Genomic DNA, 23,889 nt, shown 5'->3' on the forward strand with positions numbered 1-23,889 from the left:
CGTAGTTTTCTGAATGGTCATTGACAAAAATATATATCTAAACAATGGAAAAGCCCCTAGATAAAGGTAACAAATTCTTGTTTAACGTGTGTAGTCGACGGGAGTTCCTACCTGGAATGGATGGAACAACCTATTTCCAGACGAACCCACAGTAGGCGTCATATTTATCTCCCAGGCATCCAGTCTAGGCCGATACTGTTTAAAACAGAACCAATGTAAGTAAATTACCCAGCACTGAACACTAGTCGGGATATCAGACGCGATCGCTAGCGTTGTAGCCCAACCTGCTAACCACTGCGCCTCTGACTCCCTGTATGTCCTTGCTTAGCAAATACGATGGATTTGGCTCTTGGTGAAGATAAATATGTTTTAATGTTTGATGGTGGCAGCTGTAAATTACTGATGAGGGCATTGTTACGTCTTCTGGTCCTTAAAGATCTTGTAGAACGTTACATTTTACTAAAATAAAATACTGTGTAAGCTAGGGAGTATGAAGTGGGTTCCAAATTTCATTACTCTCATGAACAGGCTCAGTAAAACCGGCTCTGCTATTATTTTGTTTGGTTACAGTTTATGCTTCCTGGGAATCTCCTCACAAATTATTTACTTGAGAATTTTCGGTTTGACGCAAGTTGCTCTTGAAAAAAGCAAATATATATTAACTCATATACAAAGGCTAATTTGCTATGTACAGGTCTTTGCTAATGTGATCGTTATTGCGGCAAAGGTTGATTAAATTGATAAAATGACTACATGTATAATAAACATTTATTGTTGGCCTGATAAAACATTGTTTTTTTTCTCTGTGAGATTGTATCGAGTTTTTCAGTGTGGTACCGTTTACTCTCAAATGGAGTACGTTAAAGTTTGGTTTCCAATGTATTCCAAATACCTTAAGAGCTATATCTGAGTGCAACCGTACAGCAGTTGAGGTTGTTTGGTAATGACTTGTCAGTCTAATTTAGTAATCAATATAATTTTCATAAGACAAACAACTGTTACAGGATAGTTAATTAAAACGTGTAGAAAACTGTACAACGATTTACTATTTTGAATGTAGATGCATACCTTTAAATCAGTTGTGAGTTTTCAGTTTATCAGGAGAAATACATAAATAAGAAATCCAAACATTCAGCAGTGTATTTAACAACATGATTAATATAAGCTTTAAAAAGAAATTGTAACAAAGTACCGATATCCATTTTTTCCAAAAGCATATTGGCAGCCATTACAAAATATTCAAAGTATGTTTTTTTTTTGAGGTTGGGTGGGGGCAAATGTACTAAAATGTCTATCAGTCATAATTATATATCATATAATTCATGAAGATTCATTTAGTTTGAAAATTTCTGAAAATCTATAATTGGTGAATAATAACTTTATTTTGATTAAAGCGATTTTATTTTTAAATTGGTAAGAAAAAGTAAATAAAACGTAATCAGAATTTTTTCATATTAAAGGCAAGTAAATTAGTAAACAAATGAAAACAATGACTTTAAGGTATACCACGTTTATATGGTACTAATGAAACTTGTTTTTATTAACAGCAGTGGAGGTTAATACCAGTGTTGTTTAATAGACATAGAGCTGCACTGCAAATCAACTCATAATAATGCTTCATTTACCTATATATACAATAGAGTTGTAACTTGTGCCTGGACTTGCATTATGGTAATCTACAATTATTAATGTAAATTCATTCTTAAATTAGTGATGGACAAACATATCTATTGTACTTTATCATATAAAAGGGGCGGTATTTTCTTGTACCAACTAAAACTGAAAGTCAGCTTGGGAGTCTGTGACTTTGAACTTTGAGACAGGGCTCTACGTATTGCACATGGCACATTGTCTTTTGATGTTGAACATTGATGCCAACTTATCTGGATATCCATCCCTGCATAATAAAGCTACAGGGCGGACAAAGAAAACCTACCCCGAAAATCTTTTATCTCCAAGTGTGACCTTTAAACTTGAGCCAAAAGTCTGGTTCATGAATGAGACAAGAATCTATTTGTTATATTGACTGCTCGGGCCAAGTTACTTGAATATCTATCCATTCAGTGTAAAATAATTGACCAAACAAGAAAAAAAACTTATTATATGAAATCTCTCATTTTCTTTGAAAAATACAAAGGACATAAACGTTAGAGAACATTAATATATTTTCTGCCTTTACTTAATGTAATAAAGAATGTGATGCAAACATTGGCGGAACCAGCGGGGGGGGGGGGGGGGGGGGGGCATTAATATATTTTCTGGCTTTACTTAATGTAATAAAGTATGTGATGCAAACATTGGCGGAACCAGCGTGGGGGGGGGGGGGGGCATTAATATATTTTCTGCCTTTACTTAATGTAATAAAGTATGTGATGCAAACATTGGCGGAACCAGCGGGGTGTGTGTGTGTGTGTGTGGGGGGGGGGGGGGGGGGGGACATGTACAGAATTTTCAAAGTTAATGGTGAAAACTGTTAAAGCTGCACTCTCACAGTTGAACAAACAGTACAAAACTCATATTATAACGTGCCGTGGCACCGAAAATCCAAACATAACTTGCTGTGTATCGTAAATTCAATTCAAGGATAAATGAACTTGCCTGGAACGGAACACCCCTATATCTAACGGTGATTTAAAATGGTATTATTTTTTCATCCTTGTACACCCACTATGCTCGTTTTCATGGGAAAATTTGTAAAATAATAATGGATTTTTAACTTTCAAAGTGAAGATTACATTTTTTAAGGGATTCAGATTCTTGATTTGTTTTTACTCTTAGACGCTCAAATGTCGCTCTCCGTTGACCCCGATAAACAAAAGTTTTCCGGGGGAGGCCCCCATACCCCAACCAGCAGGAGGAAGACACCCCCTCAGACACCTTCCCCCATCTGGACCTCCCCTGGAAAAATCCTTGATCCGCCCCTGGCAAAGATGTACATTCTGATGCATTTTCATGATAATATACTTTTAGTAACTGCTTTCATACGTACGATGTATGGGTTAGAAAAATATGATATTATTTACATACATTTCTAAGAAATCAGGTATAGGTTAGAAAAATATGATATTATTTACATACATTTAAAAAATATATCAAATATACGTTAGAAAAAAATATGATATTATTTTCATACATTTCTAAAAAGTCAGGTATAGATTAGAAAAAATATTATATTATTTACATACATTTCTAAAAAAAATCAGATATAGGTTAAAAAAATATGACATTATTTACATACATTTCTAAAAAAAATTCAGATGTAGGTACAGTATTTATTTACATTTCTAAAATAATTCAAATGTAGTTCATAAAAACCACTGAAGCTCATCATACAATCAAACGTAAGATAAAGAAAACTAGATAACTACATATTTTAATAAGATACTTTTAGGCACTATATTTTAAGAATATGAGTATTGCAAAATAACTAAATAAAGAAAAACAAGTCATACAAATAAACAACAACAAAACTAACATGCACACAAGGTACATCTGTTTGCTTTCTGTTTTGCATTACTAGTTACTTAAAATATATTAATTGTAATATGAATAGACGTGAACAGACTGATAGTTTTAACTTAAAACGCTAAATCCAGATGAAACTTATAAGCATTTAAGATAGGCAGAACCGATAAAGAATCAATAATGAACACTGTAACTTCTTTTATTATGTGAGGACTGCACTACACATTCAAACCATTTTTCTGTACCATTGTATATCAAAACATACTTGTATCTTTCAGATAATTTTCAATTAATTGATATTCCCTGAAAACATATCAAAATAGTTGATACTTGCTTGTTTCTGTCGTATTACTGAAATATTATTGCATGTCTTTGCTCTGTATATGATATTAAGCAATACATGATTCTGTGATATCACGGTATCATAAAAGTATTGAATAAAAAGAAGACTACAACAATTACTACAGCAACAACAACAACAGAATGTCAACAACGTACACACATAATTTCATTTGATAAAAGTAAATGCATGTTTTTTTTTCAGACTGAATCATCTGAAAGTTTGCATTTCACATAAATTAAATATACTTCTTTAGACATTAGCAGATACAAGTACAAATATGTTTTAGATAAGCGTAGATGCATGTTTTCCCTATTATTACATACTCGTTTCTATTCCCCGTTAAGTTACACTGGTACCGGAAACGTCAATATTTTTCCATACACTGACGTCCGAATTTCATATCGGGTGCGTGACGTAATTCCGTGTGTGTTGTTGCACTATTTTTTCTATTTAGTTCAGTATTGTCAATCCTATTCAGGCTATTGAACATATTTATAATATTTACATAATATACATAATACTCGTTCTTCAGCGGGAGAATATTGCGCTCCTAAAGTCGCGCAGTATTTCCACTGAAGAACTCGTGCATATTTCCCGATACAAAGCTATTAACCTATAGATATAGTATTATCCGACCTACAAAAACAAAGCATAAACTGTGAAATAATTGATATTCGTGGTGGACTAATTTTCGTGGATTTCGTGGTTGAGTCAATCCACGAAATCTAATCCTATCAAACGAGTAAAATTCACATTCATGTTATGTTAAAAATTTGAAATCCACGAATTCATATCCCCACGAAATTGCCGTTTTGACCAAAACCATAATATTTCATGCCCATGAAATTAAAAGATTTCACAGTTCATGTATTAAGTGTTAATAGGACATTCGCAAAGAAATAAGTTAATATTTATTACAAAATAACACTTAAACTATCTATTAAGATATATGTTACTCATTGATATACTTTACATAGATACTAAGATAACCTTACCTCTAATTGACATGGAAAGTTAAGGAGACAATACAAATTATAAATATCACAAAATACGTGTAAAAGAGCTAGGGAACAAAATATCTGTATTTGGCAATAATGTGGGTGTCACTATGCTTTTTGTTCAATATACATGTAAAGGGCAAATATATTCATACATCCATGTTGAAGAGGTGTAAAAAATTATATGGACAAGTAAGGTAGACAGGATAGGTCTTCAGAAATACACTTAAAATGAAATGGAGAAAGCTTCTTATTTTGTCTTTCCCTTAAGAAAATGTACGATTAGCTAACTTGTAAAGAATCATAATCACGACTGGATATACAATTAAAATGAAATGGAGAAGGCTTCTTATTTTGTCTTTCCCTTAAGAAAATGTACGATTAGCTAACTTGTAAAGAATCATAATCACGACTGGATATCACTGTTTCTGTGTCAAACAGAAAAAATATTTCGCAGTTTCATGCTGAACATTATATTTTTCAATCTAAACATTACGGTTTTTACAAACGCCGCATATAAAAGATTTATGAAGAAAGAATTTGAAGGTTGGTTGGAGGGTTTAGTTGCCACAGTTTTAAACATGATGACATGCACCTTTACACAAAAACACCAGTTTTCATCAATAGTCTATATTGTTAATAAATCACACCTTTATGGTTTTAAAGTTCCATAAGGCTTTAGATTATGTTGCAATAAATGAAATAGCTGTTAAAGTAGATGATATGCACAATTACATGGTTAGATAAGTGCTACTGTAAATACTGTACATGAACGTTTACCGTTAGAGCCATATAGCGATGTAACCCAAAGCAATAAATTCAAATGAACTTTCTACTATATCCATCAAAATTCAAGCCTAATTTAAGAGAAAATATTTATCGAAAATAAGATATAACAACATGATAATAGTTTTGTATTAATTATGGCGTAAAAGGTGGCGGCCACCTTTCAAATATGAGCCTTCAGCATTGTCTCGATTTTATTAATCTCATAATATACCGTAACGTGGGATTTCAAAATGTTGATGTTACGTATTCTTCTAAAAATATTATGTTCTTGCAGCAAATTCAACTCGACTGCCGACAAGCCTTATTTTGTTAAAAAAACGATCGTATCTTTAGTAAATGTACGTCAAATCAACAGAAATAACCAAGATGGAAATAGAGATTATATTGTACTTTAAAAAGAAGATTGCTGTTGAAGAACTCTTACGATGATAACTAATGATTTCAGTCCATCAACGTTGTAGAAACTTATTCAAGATATGTCCCTTACCTGACCTAGAAAATTTAGCTGAAGTTTTGTATACAGGTTGTTGTCATTACCATAATAAAATTGATTTGTATTAAATTGTAATAGTTTGAAAGACGGCTTCGCAAATCTTGCCCAGCCATGGTCCTTGTTTAACTTAGGAGTTGTCGAGTAGTCGAGCGTGCTATAGTTGTCAATTTTTACTGATCAATGTCCAGCACATCGTTTTCTAAATGAGCTTATGTATCCACCCAGCAGGACTTGATATAGTGGTCAGTAGTCTTTGAAACTGAAATGTAGTAAACCTTATGTGACATCACATGTAAACAGACACAAACATGCGATAACGTCATGCTATCAATAATCGTGTAAATAACTATCTAAATGAAGAATTTGTCGATAAACGTCCATTTCCTCAGAAATTTGTTTAAACTAAAGAACATCACATTTGAACGGTAATGTTAACATTCGAAATTTATGTCTTACATCAATTTATCTGGTTACTTTACACATCTATACATTGTTGGTGCATAATATGGAAATACATATATATTTTCGATCTTGTGAGAGATCACGTTATGTAGATTTGATACGAAAAAGTAAAATTCAAAGTCATTATGTTTTATTTCAAATAGAAACATACGGAGGCATGGAATAAATGTGATATAATACTCAAGAGACCACATTATCAATCTAATCTACGTAAACCATGGTCAGATTATTTATAAACTTGATCAAAAACGGTAGAAAATTTGGTAACTATGTCGAATCATTTAATAGTGTTAACACTCAATATTATATAGTGCCAAATGTGTCCTTCATAAAATTGTACGAATGTCCGTCTTTATAAATTTTATATCTTAGTTGGAAATGGATTTCATCTTAGGAATAAAGATTTGTCGCTAGTACTACTGATAGAGAACTCTTGTTGACATCCTAAATGTTTCTACATGTAATTAATTAAATTCTCTCAGAATGTTTTTGAAAAATGTTTGGTTAGAGACTAGGTTTTTCTAAACCTAAACATTAATCAAATTTTAGGACATCATTGTCAATTCTCCATATACTACATTTTCATCCTGATCTACGTGAAACCACATCAGAATTTTTGCCTTAATGACATGTAGTTCAAATCAGAAATTGGTCATTTGAAGTACAATTTAGGTCAGATGAGCGATATAGTGCCTCCATGGCTCACGTTTTTCATTTTTTAAGGATGGCAGGTGAGAGAAATAGAGAAATATTATTGCAATGTCTAAGGTTCCCCCAGGTATTCGGTTAAACAATTAATGTTCAATTTTGAGTAAACATTTAAACAAATATTTCCTTGTAAAATTACGTACGTAAAAATGCAAAATGACGGATACACTACATCGTCTCCCTATTGTTATTATCCTGAGATTAAAGGTAGACACTGTAAACATTTAGTTTTGAATAAATATGAATTAACTTTAACAATATAAATATACACATCAAACTTTTAGTGAATATCCCGTTTCGTGTGTATTTTAGTGCTATCAAAGAAGCAGGGTTCTACCTTGAGAAGAGCATTTATACGCTTAGTATCTATCTACTCACATAATGATATCTATGTTCTATTGGTGTTTTAGAAATAGACAAAGTGCAATCCGATGATATATTTCGGTTTATATCGGTTTATATAGTGGAAGCTGCTGTACATACTAATTACTTATACTGATGATGACACCAAGCATAGCTAAATATTGTAATCATCATGTGGCGTCAACAATTTAACACTAAACATTTTTCACCTTGCTAATCTAATCTTAATAAAACTAAGTATAAATGTTTTACACAATAAAATCTCTGACTCATTAAAAATTGGGCAATCCAGAGTATAGACCTAGGACAAATATTATATAAACCATGTTAACACTCTAACCCGTACAATGCTGCACACGATTAATTTTGCCCATGCAACCAGTGTAGATCATGATTTGCACTGTTCGCCGGTCAGTTAGTATCTTTTTGGGAAACAACCCTTTTAACAGTTAATGGTACTGTCCAAACTGAATGACGGTCAAGTTCATTACAGAAATTTTTTAGGGTCCATGTTTTCTATTTGATCTTCACTAACTAGGTGATAACGTTCGGTCCTTATGCAGTCTATGTCAAGTTTCAAAATAGGTTTGTTATTTTGTTTTAAATAATTTGATCACTAAGTCCAATAATATAAAACATTTATTAAAAATCAGAGGCCACACTTCCTTCAAGCTGTTCACTACCTCTTGTTGATGAAAAATATGTCAGGTCTCAAACTCTGTCATGTGTAATATCTACAGTTTTGTCACTGGGTTAAACCGTAAAAAAGCTTGTTTTCACTACACGTGCCAAAATTTTCCAAATTCGTCATGGCATATTGTCAGAATATTTATCTTTTGAATTCTCGTTGAGTTTCGAAATTGGTCAGTTAGGATAAAAACTATGTCACTGGATCAAATCAAAGAAAATATTGTTAAAACTTGAGGCCACATTTTCTATCAGACTTTAATAAGTTTTGTCATAGTGTTTGTCTTGAAGAGTCTAGGGTCCTCCAAGCAAAAACACTAGTTTCTATGGTTATAGAAATACATCGTTCACACTCCAGAGACAACTTGTCGGCTGTTCAACCCGTGGAGTCGTGGGTCACAACCATGACTTCTCATATGACAAAAGTACTGTTTATTTCAAGGAAGCGGACTCGAGAGATGTTCAATTAAGCTTTAAGCTTTCATCACAGTTAAGTTTGAACAAATAAGTGTAAACTGATAAATTACAATTTCTACTTGATCATCAAAAAAACATGGCCATTATGCTTGCCTTATTGAAATCTAGGTCAGGTTTGAAACTGAGCCATTAAATGCACCACATAATTGTCGAATCATTATAATATCGTATAAACACTCAAGAAGCCTCTGATCCAACTTGATATTGATGAGATGTGATCAGATTTAAATTGGTCATCTAGAATAAAAAAACTAGGTCACTTGATCAAATCAACAAAACATTGTTAAAACTCAAGAGGCAACATTTTCTACCTTACTTAAATAAACATTGTCAGAATGCTTATCTTTATAAAAATAATGTAACATCCAAAAGTAGGTCTTCAAAGGACAAACACAAGGTCGCATGGTTAAGTCATAGAAATACATTGTTAACACTCAAGCAACTGCTTGTCGGCTGCTCAACCTGGGGATCGAGGGCTCGAGCCCCACGTTGGTCACGACAATGACCTCTCATATGACACCAGTAATGATTTTAAGTCAACTTGTTATTCATGAAATGTGATCAAAATGGTCGTCTTTATAAAAATTTAAATCACATTTCGATCTGGGCCATCTTAGGAGTAAAACTAAGTCACTAAGACAAATTATAGAGTATCCTAAGCCAGAAAAAATATGGTTAAATGTGTAATATACATTTCAGGGTTGTTAATAATTACTTGCAAAAGTAATGCATTAAATTAGCATTACTTAGAAAAAATCGGCATTAAATTAGCATTAGCATTACTCATTTTTGTCAAAATAATGCATTAAATTAGCATTACATAGGGTGCATTAGCATTAGCATTAGCATTAGCATTACTTTTTGTAAATCATTGCATGTTATAATCGAATCACTATTTGTTTGTTGTTTGTTTTTCATTTAATCATTTTAGTTGTTTATTTCATAGCAGCAACACATGACAATCATTTGTAACGAATCAAATCTACAAACTAGGGATTATATATAATTTGTATGAAATACTTGAAATGATCCAACAGCACCATAAGAAACACAGCATTTAAATTCTTCAGTATTTTTGTATCTGTCTATATCTCCAGTGCTTGATATTGTTAATGTATTATAGTTATCACTGTTGCATTTTATGAACATGAGCGTTTAGTCTGCTTTACAGTATTTACCTAGGTAATCTATAGTTAAATACATGCATGACTTTCTTATATTATATCTGAATTTTTCTTTGACCATTACCATTACTTTATAAAGAACACTTATGTTGAAAGTCAAGTACCTGTTTAATGACTCCCAAACAGCCTATTAGATATGACATGTAAAAGCTAGCTGCCTTAAGGTCTTTAACATCACTATCAGTGGCATACTGTTAATTGATAAAAAGGTGTCAAAAGATAAAAATAGATTCTGTTTGATATTTTGGTTAACAAAACTAATTATGTCACACTTTAATTGTTATTATGAATTTGTGCTTTGGAGCTGTCCCAGATTTTAAATGTATAGTTCAATGCATTAATTTGCATTAGATACTAATAAGCTTTGATAATGTGGCAGTTGAGTCCAATAAGTCCAGGGGTGTTCAAAGATAATCCGTCACATATCTATTGTAAAGCAATTATTGGATTTACCTGTATTGGAAAATAAACAGTGTCGATTGTATTGAGGTCAACTGCCACATTATCAAAGTTTATTAGTACACTGTGAATGTTATTGAAAATTTAATTGGTTACAAACATATAGTGCAAGTGTTTTAAAGGTCCATTACTAAGGGAAAGTGAGTTGGCAATTTTTTTCATAGCCAGTGCATAGACTTCTGCAAGACACTAAATAATGAAGATTGGCAGGTCAAAATTTACAGAAGGTCTTTGGAACTCAAAGAAATGTATGTGTATTATGTTGAAATTTCAATGAATCGACAGAATGAACCCCCAGGTCTTTTTAACTTTCTTCATACTTCATAGAAAAATAATTGTACATATACTGCGATTTATTTCGAATTTCTACATACCAACTTTCATTTTCCAATAAAATGAAATAGTTTCTGTGCTTTTTAAAAGAAATTAAAATGTTCACTTTCCTTAGTATTGGACCTTTAAGTAAAATTGTATGTTCAAAAATGTTTCATAACTAGATAGCCTATATATGATTTAAATTTTATCAGTATTTAGGCAGAACATTGTGCATACCTGAACATTTGGATTGTGTTTTATGTCGTTTGTGGTATATCTATGGATCTGATCTGGTTCACACCAAGTTAACTTGAACCTGGGATTTCCAGTGATACAGAAAATAATGCCTAAGTAATGCTAAGCATTAGCATTAGCATTACGAACTTTGGCATTAAATTAGCATTATTTTTAATGCTAAAATTGTGGCATTAATCATTACTTGGCATTATTTGAAAAAAATAATGCATTATTAATGCATTAGCATTAGCATTAGCATTACTACAACCCTGATACATTTGGAGTAAACATGACACAACAATTTGCCTGTTATATTATGTTAACAGGTTTAGAAGAAGGATTGATACACTACCCAATTTTCATCTTCTGTACGTCCATTATTTTCCTGAAAAACAAGTTACACATTGTAAACAAATGATTTTTAAAGCCATGAACTCATCTTAACTCTACCAACATATACAGCAAACTTTATGCGAATGTCTCTTGTTTTTTTCATTCCATTACATAGTTAGTGCAATTATAACAGCAATTACTTTGTAATATGCATTTATACGACTAGCATTTATATTCTCACTTAATGATATAAAAATTTTATTGGGACCTAAATTAAGGTGTACTGTTTTGTTTTCGTAAGTAGAAAGTGTGTAAGAATTCTGCATTTTGATAGGCGACCTTTTTCTTTATAATTCCCTTTCGTATCTAGAAAATGAATACTAAAGAAATGACACACTTGACTGAAAATATCAAACACCCCACATGGCAAGTTTCGCAGGTCGAAAGCGGAAGTAGGTGTTTATTGCGCGGACAAGAGTAAATATGCGCCATTTTTTTTGGTAGCGGACCATAACTGACTGGCATTTCTTTATGACAGAACTTTCATGAAAAATAGGTGCAGGAAAAAGTGATGTTATATAAAGATACGCAGAAAAGACCTGAAGTTGTCGTTTTTATATGAAACAAAGAAGAATTTGAATTACTGACCTTCAACCTAGAAATTAACTTACTTATGCTCTAAAGGTATAACACCCTTATTTGTATTCATTTTTTTGACCCAAAATTTGCTTCTAAAATGTCTCACTTAATAATAAATATGATAATAGATAAAAAAAATCAGATCTACCTGCCCTAATATTTTTGAGCATGTTACCGGAAACAAAGCATTTTTAGACCCTATGTCGAATAATTTTAATATTGTGTTAACACTCAAGATATAAATTAACTTGAACTCTAAAAAATATTCACAAATTACAGATTACCCTAAGCCAGATAAAATAAGGTTAAATGTGTAATATACATTTTGGAGAAAACATGACACAACAATTTGCCTGTTATATTATGTTAAAAAGTTAGAAGAAGGATTGATACACTACCCAATTTACATCTTCTGTACTTCCATTATTTTCCTGAAGAAACAAGTTACGCATTGTAAACAAATAATTTTTAAAGCCATGAACTCATTTTAACTCTACCAACATATACAGCAAACTTCATGCGAATGTTTCTTGTTGTGTGCATTACATATTTAGTGCAATCATAACAGCAATTATTTTGCAATATGCATTTGTACGACTAGCAATTTGCACAAATTTGTGTTGAACGAGTGCTTAAATCACACTTTTTTCACTGCTAGAATTAATTTTGCATAAAATGAGACGGTTTTTATGTTTATACACCCCACATGGCAAGTTCTGCAGGTCGAATCCGGAAGTAGGCGTTTATTGCGCGGACAAGAGTAAATATGCGCCATTTTTTGGTTAACAGACCACAACTGACTGGCATTTCACTAGAAACTATTCAACCCCCTATTTTCCTTTCATTTTGTAGTTAATCTATGACAGAACTTTCATGAAAAATAGGTGCAGGAAAAAGTGATGTTCCAAAGAGATACGCAAAAACGACCTGAAATTGTCATTTTTTTTATATGAAACAAAGAAGAATTTGAATAACTGACCTTCAACCTGGAAATTAACTTACTTATGCTCAAATGGCATAACTCACTCAAATATGATAGTAGTTAAAAAAAATCAGATCTTCCTGCCCTAATATTTTTGAGCATGTTACCGGAAACAAAGCATTTTTAGACCCTATGTCGAATCATTTTAATATTGTGTTAACACTCAAGATATAAATTAACTTGAACTCTAAAAAATATTCACATCAAAATTTCAGTGAATATCTCGTTTCGTGTGTATTTTAGTGCTATCAAAGAAGCAGAGCTCTACTTTGAAAAGAGCATTTATACGTCTAGTATCTACCTATTATGTTTTATCGGTGCTTACAGTTTTTCAAGGAAGCGGACTCGAGAGTGAGAGAGTGATTTAATTAAGCTTTCATCACAGTCGAGTTTGAACAAATAAGTGTAAACTGATAAAGTGTAAACTGATTAGTACAATTTCTACTTGATCTTCACAAAATCTTGGCAATCATGATTGCCTTACTGAAATCTAAGTCAGGTTTGAAACTTGGCCATCAAGTGCACCACATGATTGTCGAATCATTATTATATCGTACTATCACTCAAGAAGCCTCAGATCCAACTTGATATTGATGAGATGTGAGTCGACTGTTCGGTTTTAAAGCATTAAATCATATTTTCATCTGGGCCATATTAGGAATAGAAAAACCTAACTCGCTAAGACAAGTCATACAGTACCCTTAGGAAGAAAAGATATGTTGAAATGAGTAATATACATTTTGGAGTAACATTTAACAAGTATTTGCCTGTTTTATTTTATATGTTAAAAAGCTTAGAAAAAAGATTGATGCACAACCACACCTTCTTGTCTAATTTTACTGAAGAGACAAAGTACATATTGTAAAATAGAGATTTAATTATTAATAAACGCTATCGTCGTATTCATCAATCTTTTAGCGAATGTGTCCTTGTTATCTTGTTATCATGAGATCTCGGTTAGGTTTGAAACTCTACCATCTGTTTTGTCTACAGTTTGGTCACGTGGTTAAATCTTAGACAAAGGGTGTTTTCACTACAAGGGCTACATTGTTACCAAATCGTCAGAATATTAATCTTTTGATTTCTCTGTCAGTTTTGAATTTGGTCATCTAGAATAAAAAACTAGGTCACTTGATCAAATAAATAAAAACATTGTTAAAACGCAATAGGCCACATTTTCTACGTTACTTAAGGGTTAGAATTACGCTCTGAGAAACAAAAATCAAACCATAGAAATCAACCAAATCATAGAAGGAAAGGGTTGTTTAACAGGAAAATTGAACAACATGTAAAACATATATATTACTTTACGAAACCAGTGTTAGTATACTGATATAAACATTGAATTCCGGAAAAGGACTGCCTAAAGGGGTCCCACTTCCGGACACTCAAACGCCTTAAAAACGCACCATGTTCAAGGAACTGTTACACATGTTCGTTTTGAATCATTTGCAATAGTGTGCTAGTGGTGAAATTTTGCATAACAAGGTGGAACACAATTTTCAGCAATTGCTTTTCTTTATTTCTTTACAAATGGCATTCATTATCAAAGAGAGACAACTTTTCTTGAATATTATAAGTACAAATGGCATTCATTTTCAAAGAGAGACAACTTTTTTCCGAATATTTTAAATACAAATGGCGTTCATTTTTCAAAGGGAGACAACTTTTTCCGAATATTTTAAGTATCTGTCTAGAAAAAGTTGTCTCCCTTTGAAACTGAATGCCATTTGTAAAATAATAAAGATAAACAATTGCTGAAAACTGTGTTCCACCTTGTTATGTGAAATTTCACAACTCGCACGCTATTGCAAATGCATCAAAGCGAACATGTGTAACAGTTGTTCGAAAATGGTGAGTTTTTTTTTAAAGACGTTTGACTCTCCGGATGTGGCAGTCCTTTTCCGGAATTCAATGTTTATATAAGTATACTGACACTTGTTTCGTAAAGTAATACACATGTTTACATGCTGTTTAAATTTCATGTTAAACAACTCTTTCCTTATATGATTTGGTGTTGTTTGATTTTTGTTTCTCAAAGCGTAATTCTAACCCTTAAATAAACAAGACAGAATGCTTATCTTTATAAAAATAATGTAACATCCAAAAGTAGGTCTCCAAAGGACAAATAATAAAGGAGAAATACATTGTTAACACTCCAGCGACTACATGTCGGCTGCTCAACCCGGGGATCGAGGGTTCGAGCCCCACGTTGGTCACGACAATGACCTCTCATATGACACCAGTGATGGATTGAAGCCAACTTGTTATTCATGAAATGTGATCAGAATGGTCGTCTTTATAAAATTTAAATCACATTTCGATCTGGGCCATCTTAGGAATAAAACTAAGTCACTAAGTACACTAAGCCAGATAAAATAAGGTTAAATGTCTAATATACATTTTGGAGTAAACATGACACAACAATTTGCCTGTTATATTATGTTAAAAAGTTAGAAGAAGGATTGATACACTACCAAATTTACATCTTCTGTACTTCTATTATTTTCCTGAAGAAACAAGTTACACGTTGTAAACAAATAATTTTTAAAGCCATGAACTCATTTTAACTCTACCAACATATACAGCAAACTTCATGCGAATGTCTCTTGTTGTGTGCATTACATATTTAGTGCAATCATAACAGCAATTATTTTGCAATATGCATTTGTACGACTAGCAATTTGCACAAATTCGTGTTGAACGAGTGCTTGAATCACATTTTTTTTCACCGCTAGAATTAATTCTGCATAAAATGAGACGGTTTTTATGTTTATACTCCCCACATGGCAAGTTCTGCAGGTCGAATCCGGAAGTAGGCGTTTATTGCGCGGACAAGAGTAAATATGCGCCATTTTTCGGTTAACAGACCACAACTGACTGGCATTTCACTAGAAACTATTCAACCCCCTATTTTCCTTTCATTTTGTAGTTAATCTATGACAGAACTTTCATGAAAAAAGGTGCAGGAAAAAGTGATGTTCTATAGAGATACGCAAACACGACCTGAAATTGTCATTTTTTTATATGAAACAAAGAAGAATTTGAATAACTGACCTTCAACCTGGAAATTAACTTACTTATGCTCAAATGGCATAACTCACTCAAATATGATAATAGTTATAAAAATCAGATCTTCCTGCCCTAATATTTTTGAGCATGTTACCGGAAACAAAGCATTTTTAGACCCTATGTCGAATCATTTTAATATTGTGTTAACACTCAAGATATAAATTAACTTGAACTCTAAAAAATATTCACATCAAAATTGCAGTGAATATCTTGTTTCGTGTGTATTTTAGTGCTATCAAAGAAGCAGAGCTCTACTTTGAAAAGAGTATTTATACGTCTAGTGTCTATCTACTATGTTTTATCGGTGCTTACAGTTTTTCAAGGAAGCGGACTCGAGAGTGAGAGAGTGATTTAATTAAGCTTTAAGCTTTCATCACAGTCGAGTTTGAACAAATAAGTGTAAACTGATAAAGTGTAAACTGATTAGTACAATTTCTACTTGATCTTCACAAAAACTTGGCAATTATGATTGCCTTACTGAAATCTAAGTCAGGTTTGAAACTTGGCCATCAAGTGCACCACTTGATTGTCGAATCATTATAATATCGTATTAACACTCAAGAAGCCTCAGATCCAACTTGATATTGATGAGATGTGAGTCGACTGTTCGGTTTTAAAGCATTAAATCATATTTTCATCTGGGCCATATTAGGAATAAAAAAAACCTAACTCGCTAAGACAACTCATACAGTTACCCTTAGCAAGAAAAGATCTGTTAAATGAGTAATATACATTTTGGAGTAACATTTAACAAGTATTTGCCTGTTAAATTGTATATGTTAAAAAGCTTAGAAAAAATATTGATGCACACCACACCTTCTTGTCTCATTTTACTGAAGAGACAAAGTACACATTGTAAAATAGAGATTTAATTATTAATAAACGCTATCGTCGTATTCATCAATCTTTTAAAGAATGTGCAGGAAAAAGTGATGTTCTATAGAGATACGCAAAAACGACCTGAAGTTGTCATTTTTTATATGAAACAAAGAAGAATTTGAATAACTGACCTTCAACCTGGAAATTAACTTACTTATGCTCAAATGGCATAACTCATTTATTTGTATTCAGCTTTGACCCAAAATTAGCTTCTAAAATGTCTCACTTAATTATAAAAATGATTATAATAATAAAAAAGAAATCCGACCTACCTGCCCTAATTATTTTTGAGCATGTTACCGGAGACAAAGAACTGTTTAGGCGCTATTTCGAATAATTTTAATATAGTATGAACACTCAAGATTATATAGTGCCAATTTGTCCTTCATAAAATTGATGCGAATAATCGTCTTTATAAAGTCTATATCTTAGTTGGAACTGGTTCATCTTATGAATAAAACTCTAGTACAAATCATAGAGAACCCTTGTTGACTTGCTAAATGCTATTATTTTTACCTGTAAATAATTAAATTTTCTCAGAATGTTTTTTTTTAAAAAAAAATTCGGTTAGAGACTAGGTTATCCTAAACTTAAAAATTAATCAAATTTTAGAACAGCATTGCCAATTCTCCATATACTATATTTTCATCCTGATCTACGTGAGACCAGATCAGAATGTTTTCTTAATGGCATGTAGTTCAAACTGGAAATTGGTCATTTGTAGTACAATTTAGGTCAGATGAGCAATATAGTTCCTCCGTGGCTCACGTTTTTCATATTTTAAGGATAGCAGATGAGAGAAATAGAGAAATGTAATCGCAATGTCTAAGGTTCCCTAAGGTATTTGGTTAAAAAATAATGTTCAGTTTTGAGTAAACATATAAACAAATATTTCCTTGTAAAATTACATACGTAAAAAATGCAAAATGATTGATACACTACATCATCTTTCCTTTGTCATTATCCTGAGATGCAAGGTAGACACTGTAAAACTTAAGTTTTGTATAGATATAAATTAACTTGAACTGTATAAAAATACACATCAAACATTTAGTGAGTATCTCGTTTCGTGTGTATTTTAGTGCTATCAAAGAAGCAGAGTTCTACTTTGAAAAGAGCATTTATACGTCTAGTATCTATCTACTCACATAATGATATCTATGTTTTATTGGTGCTTACAGTTTTTCACGGAAGCGGACTCGAGAGTGGTTCAATTAATCAATTAAGCTTTAAGCTTTCGTCTCAGTCGTGTTTGAACAAATAAGTGTAAACTGATAGATTACAATTTCTACTTTATCTTATCACAAAAACTTGGCCATTATGCTTGCCTTACTGTACCCTAAGCCAGATAAAATATGGTTCAATGTGTAATGTACATTTTGGAATAAACATGAAACAACAATTTGCCTGTTATATAATGTTATAAAGTTTAGATCTAGAAGAAGGATTGATACACTACCAAATTTTCAGCTCCTCTTCTTTCACCATTTTCCTGAAGAAACAAGTTACACATTGTAAATAAATGTTTTTTAAAGCCAAATACTCATTTTAACTCTACCAACAGCAAACTTTATGCGAATGTCTCTTGTTGTGTCCATTATATATTTAGTGCAATCATAACAGCAATTACTTGTAATATGCATTTATAAGACTAGCATTTATCTACTCACTTAATGATATAAAAAATTTGTTGGGACCTAAATTAAGGTGTTCTGTTTTGTTATTGTAAGTAGAAAGTGTGTAAAAAGTCTGTATTTTGATAGGCGACCTTTTTCTTTATAATTCCCTTTCGTATATAGACAACGAATACCAAAGAAATGACACACTTGACTGAAAATTTCAAACAAACAATGAAGAAACGCAAACACAAGGACAAATGCAGATTCACCGTCTTTGCTAATGAATATTTATATCAAAATGTATATTGTCAATTTCATAGGAATATCAAATAACATGGCCAGTAAATCGACCATTAAAACAACGGAATTAATGTTTATGCCATGCTTTGCTAAAATGTATTTAAACTGAGATATCGTAAAAGTTAAGATAATTACTGTAAGTCGGATGCTAATAGTGTAGTTTATTGTGGGATTATCAACCTTTCAACAGTTTTGAAACTTTTACCTGCATGTGCATATACATGTATATGCGCGGGTTAACTGGAAACGGTGCGTGTGTAGGGTTTATATATCTATAAATGACCGGGTTCTACTTCACGCCTGGTAAACTACAGAGCTACCTCTTTAAGAGGTATATGGTAAACTGCTCTGTCGCAACTTTTGAGGTAGTGCACGTCGCGATAAAAGAACATCAACAAAGGTGAGTGTCATCATATGTTATGCATTTTTACAAGCAGTATATCGAATATCAAAAATCGGGGAATGGTAGGCGATGTAGATATAATTTAACTTTACAGATAACTTTAATTTTGCTAATTCATTCTTAATTTGTGGTCGTGGTGATGTTTACCAACAAGCTGATTTAGCAGTAAATTTGGCCATTTCGTCATGAAAGCACTTTCATTGTCAAATATTTACATTTTTACTAATATTAAGAAGCAAACCGAGTAGGCGTGAGATAGCTGTAAAAATACAATGCATTTGGAAATAAAATATCTACCAAAAATGGTTCGGGAGTAAAATTATTCACCTTTTATTGTGAGAGATAGCTCTGTCGTGAAGGAGATAGTCATGTCGCTAAGGAGATAGCTCTGTGTTGCATTAACAGTTTTGAGCAGTGTTGAATGTATCCGGGTAGTAGTTACGTCCACTTACGATACACAATTCAATTATCTCATTTTTATATTTACATCATTTGTATAATACATATTGGATATTTTCTTATATTTATTTTGCTTGTTTTTTAATTAGTGCCGTTTTAACAAGTACTTCTGGATTCAGCACCAGTGCTAACTTGTACTAAGAGCAACTAACTATCAAGTCCTCCTACAGACACATTGTAAAATAGTCAGGGGGTTCAAACTCAAAACCCATGATCTATAGATCTGCACTTTCACTATTGATTTAAGCGAGCGGGCTATATTTTCTTACAATCGCCATGTGCTACTTTTTCTATAAAAATAATTTCAGTTAGAGAAAAATTGATGCGTGAAATTATTTTGTGAAAAGCAAGGGTTGCCTGTAACTTTAGTTGAAGTGGCTCTGATACTTGTTTACACTACCTATTACACTATATTATAAAATTGTTAAATCATATCTGAATATAATGATACCATAATTGCTTTTCGTTGAGGACACGACCAGTTTGTTTGTACGTACTGGTAAATAATAACCCAGCCACACATACGGCGCGGATAGCTACGTTTAGCCACGGATAGAAACGTAGTAATCCGTATCGATCCGTACCTGTGCCGTACCTCAAAGTAGTAATCCGTATCAATCCGTATTAACACTTGCTCAAAACGTATTCAAGACGTACTCCAAACTTGCACGTTTCTCCAACTTTTGAACATGCACAAAAGTTTGAGCGATCCGTGATCATTTGAGCGTGACTTAGTCCAACTTGGTCGAAACTTATTCATCCGTAGTTAAACGTATTAAACGTAGTTATCCGTACTGAAACGTACCTTGCCGTAGTTTTACACGATGTAAAAGATAATCGTAATGAAAACGCTGGCTAAACGTGGCCTATTTATATGAAACTTACCGACCCGTTACCAAACCTTAATGCGAACGTAGTCATGCGTATTGATCCGTAGGTTAACGTAGTTATCCGAGGCTGTCCGTACTTAAGCGTAGTTCAACGTAGTTCACCGTACCTATTCGTACTTATTCGCGTCCTGTATCTTTTTGTTCCCCGTTTCTCACCATTTTTTCCATACTAAGACGTACTGCTCCGTACTTATCCGTGTCCACTCCACCACAGATCAATCCGATCCGCACCGTACCTCAACGCACGGAAATATCCGTATGTGTGACTGTAGCTTAAAATATATTTTGTACAAATATCAGAGTCGCTGTGACTTCATCATTGTACGGGCACGTTCAAATGCACTAACGAATCTAAAATCTGAAAGTTTTAAGCAGTCAGGCTGATTTACGAGCTAGATAAACTTTATAGGACAACTTTACGTTGAGGCTAATCATAATGAATTTAGTGTTTTAACAATGTATGCATTTAATTAGCAACCTCAATTAAACATACAATTACTGAGTCAGACATAGTTAATGCAATGATCGAATTCTAAATTAAGAACTTTCTTTATAATTGAAATTATAATTTTCTCGACTATTTTAATTTCTATCAATTTATCTTTTATCTGAACCAATCAGACCTGTTTCGAGTAAAATTATCTTTCTTTAGAATTTGAATTTTGTCATATCATGACGTAAGAGCATTAGCAACTTTAAATTGCGAAATATGGAGAAAAAAATCATGTACTTTGAAATAACTTAAATTCGCTAGCATAAAATTGCGCGCAAACGGCAAAAAGGCAGTTTCGCACGGGCTTTAATTCATAAATCGCCAGCATCGCATCTGTCTCTATTATGTACCGCATGTCAATAAATGTGACCTTGTAAAAAATCAATATGACAATGCAACTGATAATTGGTGTTAATTGACACTATGGTTTGGTGAAGTGTGAAAGAGTTAAACAGACTGCCCAATGATAACTGCCAAATGCGATTGACCTAGTTTATACAATAGACACGTGCGTTTTGTTTGTGATACCGTTTGTGAACACTTTATTTTGGTATGAATAGAATAGTAATATGGGGAGGAGTTATGTGTAGGTTACTAACCGAGTAGGAGGTGTTCATGAATTAAAAATACCCACGCTCGTGCAAATCGTGTTTCCGCACGACCGCGAATATTTTTAATTTATGAACACCGATCTAGGAGAAAAGTAACTTACTTACAAAATGTCATATTGATTTGTTACTTTGAATAGGTGAGCTATTATGACCGGTTATTGTCCGGCGTCCGTCGGTGTCCGTCGTGCGTCGTCCGTAAACATTTGCCTTGTGAACACTCTGTAGGCCACATTTGTGACCCAATCTTTATGAAACTTGGTCAGAATGTTAGTATCTATGATCACTATGTCAGTTTTGAAAATGAAATATGTGGGGTTTAAAACTAGGTCAGCAGTCCATATCAAAGGATAAGTTTGTGAACAGTCTAGAGGCCATTAATCTAAATTTTATGAATATCCAGTGTAAAATGCAGCCCCTACTGCGTACACAAGGTTTTTCTTTCAAAGGTGACCTAGTTTTTTTTTCTAAGATGATCTATATTTCAATTTAAGTTACCTAATTATCATCCAGACAAACATTCTGATCAAAATACATGAAGATCTGGTATAAAATACAGTTCCAATTGCAAACACAATGTGTTTCTCTTATTTTTCCTTGTGGCCTATTTTTTATCTAAGATAACCCATATTAAAAGTTGACCTAGATTTCATCAAGGCAATCATTCTGACCAAATTTCATGCAAAATCAATTAAGAAAGTTCAGCTTCTATCACATATTCAAAGCTTTCCTTTGATTTAACCAGGGGACCTAGTTTTTCATTCCAGTTAACTTATATTCAAATTTCTCCTAAATTTTATATAGACAAACATTCTCATCTAATTTCATAAATATAGAGAGTAAAATGCAGTTCTTATTGCATAGATAAGGTATTTCTTTAATTTGACCTAGTGACCTAGATTTTAACCTCAGATAATATATTTTCTTACTTGACCTAGATTTAAACAAGACAATCATTTTGACTAAATTTGATGATCAATTGAAAAATACAGCCTCTACTGCATACACAAGCTAAATGTTGACGTTGAGACAGACAGACGACTGACGACGGACATCGGGCGATCACAGTAACTCACCTGAGCAAAAAGGTTAACAGAATGTACAACTGTTCAAAATTTACAATTATAACCTCATGTAAAACCTTTATCAGAACAATTCTTGGAAAATTCATACATATATGTATATCAAATAGAACAATAACTTTATATTATTTCAAATGAGGACAACCCAAAGTAAATATAAAACGTTTAAACTATGACACAGAGCCCGCCCATTTAGCTCAGTAGGTAAGAGCGTTGGTCTACGGATAGCGGGGTCGCGAGTTCGATCCTCGGGCGGGGTGTATGTTCTCCGTGACAATTTGATAAACGACATTGTGTCTGAAATCATCAGTCCTCCACCTCTGATTCATGTGGGGAAGTTGGCAGTTACTTGCGGAGAGCAGGTTTGTACTGGTACAGAATCCAGGAACACTGGGTAGGTTAACTGCCTGCCGTTACATGACTGAAATACTGTTGAAAAACGGCGTTAAACCCCAAACAAACAAGAGCTCTGTTCATGCAACATAGAGCTACCTCCTTAGCGACATGACTATCTCCTTCACGACAGAGCTATCTCTCACAATAAAAAGTAAATAACTTTACTCCCGAACCATTTTCGGTACATATTTTATTTCCAAATGCATTGTATTTTTATAGCTATCTCACGCCTACTCGGTTTGCTTCTTAATATTAGTTAAAATGTAAATATTTGACAATGAAAGTGCTTTCATGACGAAATGGCCAAATTTACTGCTAAATCAGCTTGTTGGTAAACATCACCACGACCACAAATTAAGAATGAATTAGCAAACTTAAAGTTTTCTGTAAAGTTAAATTATATCTACATCGCCTACCATTCCCCGAGTTTTGATATTCGATATACTGCTTGTAAGAATGCAAAAAATATTATGACACTCACCTTTGTTGATGTTCTTTTATCGCGACGTGCACTACCTCTGAAGTTGCGACAGAGCAGTTTACCGTATACCCCTTAAAGAGGTAGCTCTGTAGTTTACTAGGCGTATACTTGCATACACGTTCATCTACTGTTTGTAGATCCGTAGTGAAAGATGATAGTTAACTGCATGTCTTTCATGTAATGTACACACATTAGTTCTTTCTCCGTATCGTCATAAAAAACAACAAAAACACCGAATATCAACTTTCCCGGAAATTATAAAAAGCAAGACAA

General features: G+C 32.9%; 1 protein-coding gene across 2 annotated transcripts in view; it reads right to left on the reverse strand.

The window, feature by feature from the left end:
• Positions 1 to 2,406: 2,406 nt before the first annotated feature.
• LOC128552113 (uncharacterized) overlaps positions 2,407 to 23,889 on the reverse strand; it is a 59,789-nt gene continuing 38,306 nt past the window's right edge. The window contains exons 11-14 of one of the 2 annotated variants that reach the window (XM_053533125.1): positions 18,345 to 18,377; positions 12,351 to 12,383; positions 11,333 to 11,365; positions 2,407 to 6,347 (exon numbers count right to left, since the gene is read on the reverse strand). In XM_053533125.1, coding sequence (XP_053389100.1) covers positions 6,288 to 6,347; positions 11,333 to 11,365; positions 12,351 to 12,383; positions 18,345 to 18,377 — 159 coding nt within the window. In that variant the 3' untranslated portion in view covers positions 2,407 to 6,287. The remainder of the gene's footprint in view (positions 6,348 to 11,332; positions 11,366 to 12,350; positions 12,384 to 18,344; positions 18,378 to 23,889) is intronic. The other variant, XM_053533126.1, reaches the window with a different exon arrangement.

Source organism: Mercenaria mercenaria, unplaced genomic scaffold (genome assembly GCF_021730395.1).
Source record: "Mercenaria mercenaria strain notata unplaced genomic scaffold, MADL_Memer_1 contig_2055, whole genome shotgun sequence".
Taxonomy (NCBI): Eukaryota; Metazoa; Mollusca; class Bivalvia; order Venerida; family Veneridae; genus Mercenaria; species Mercenaria mercenaria.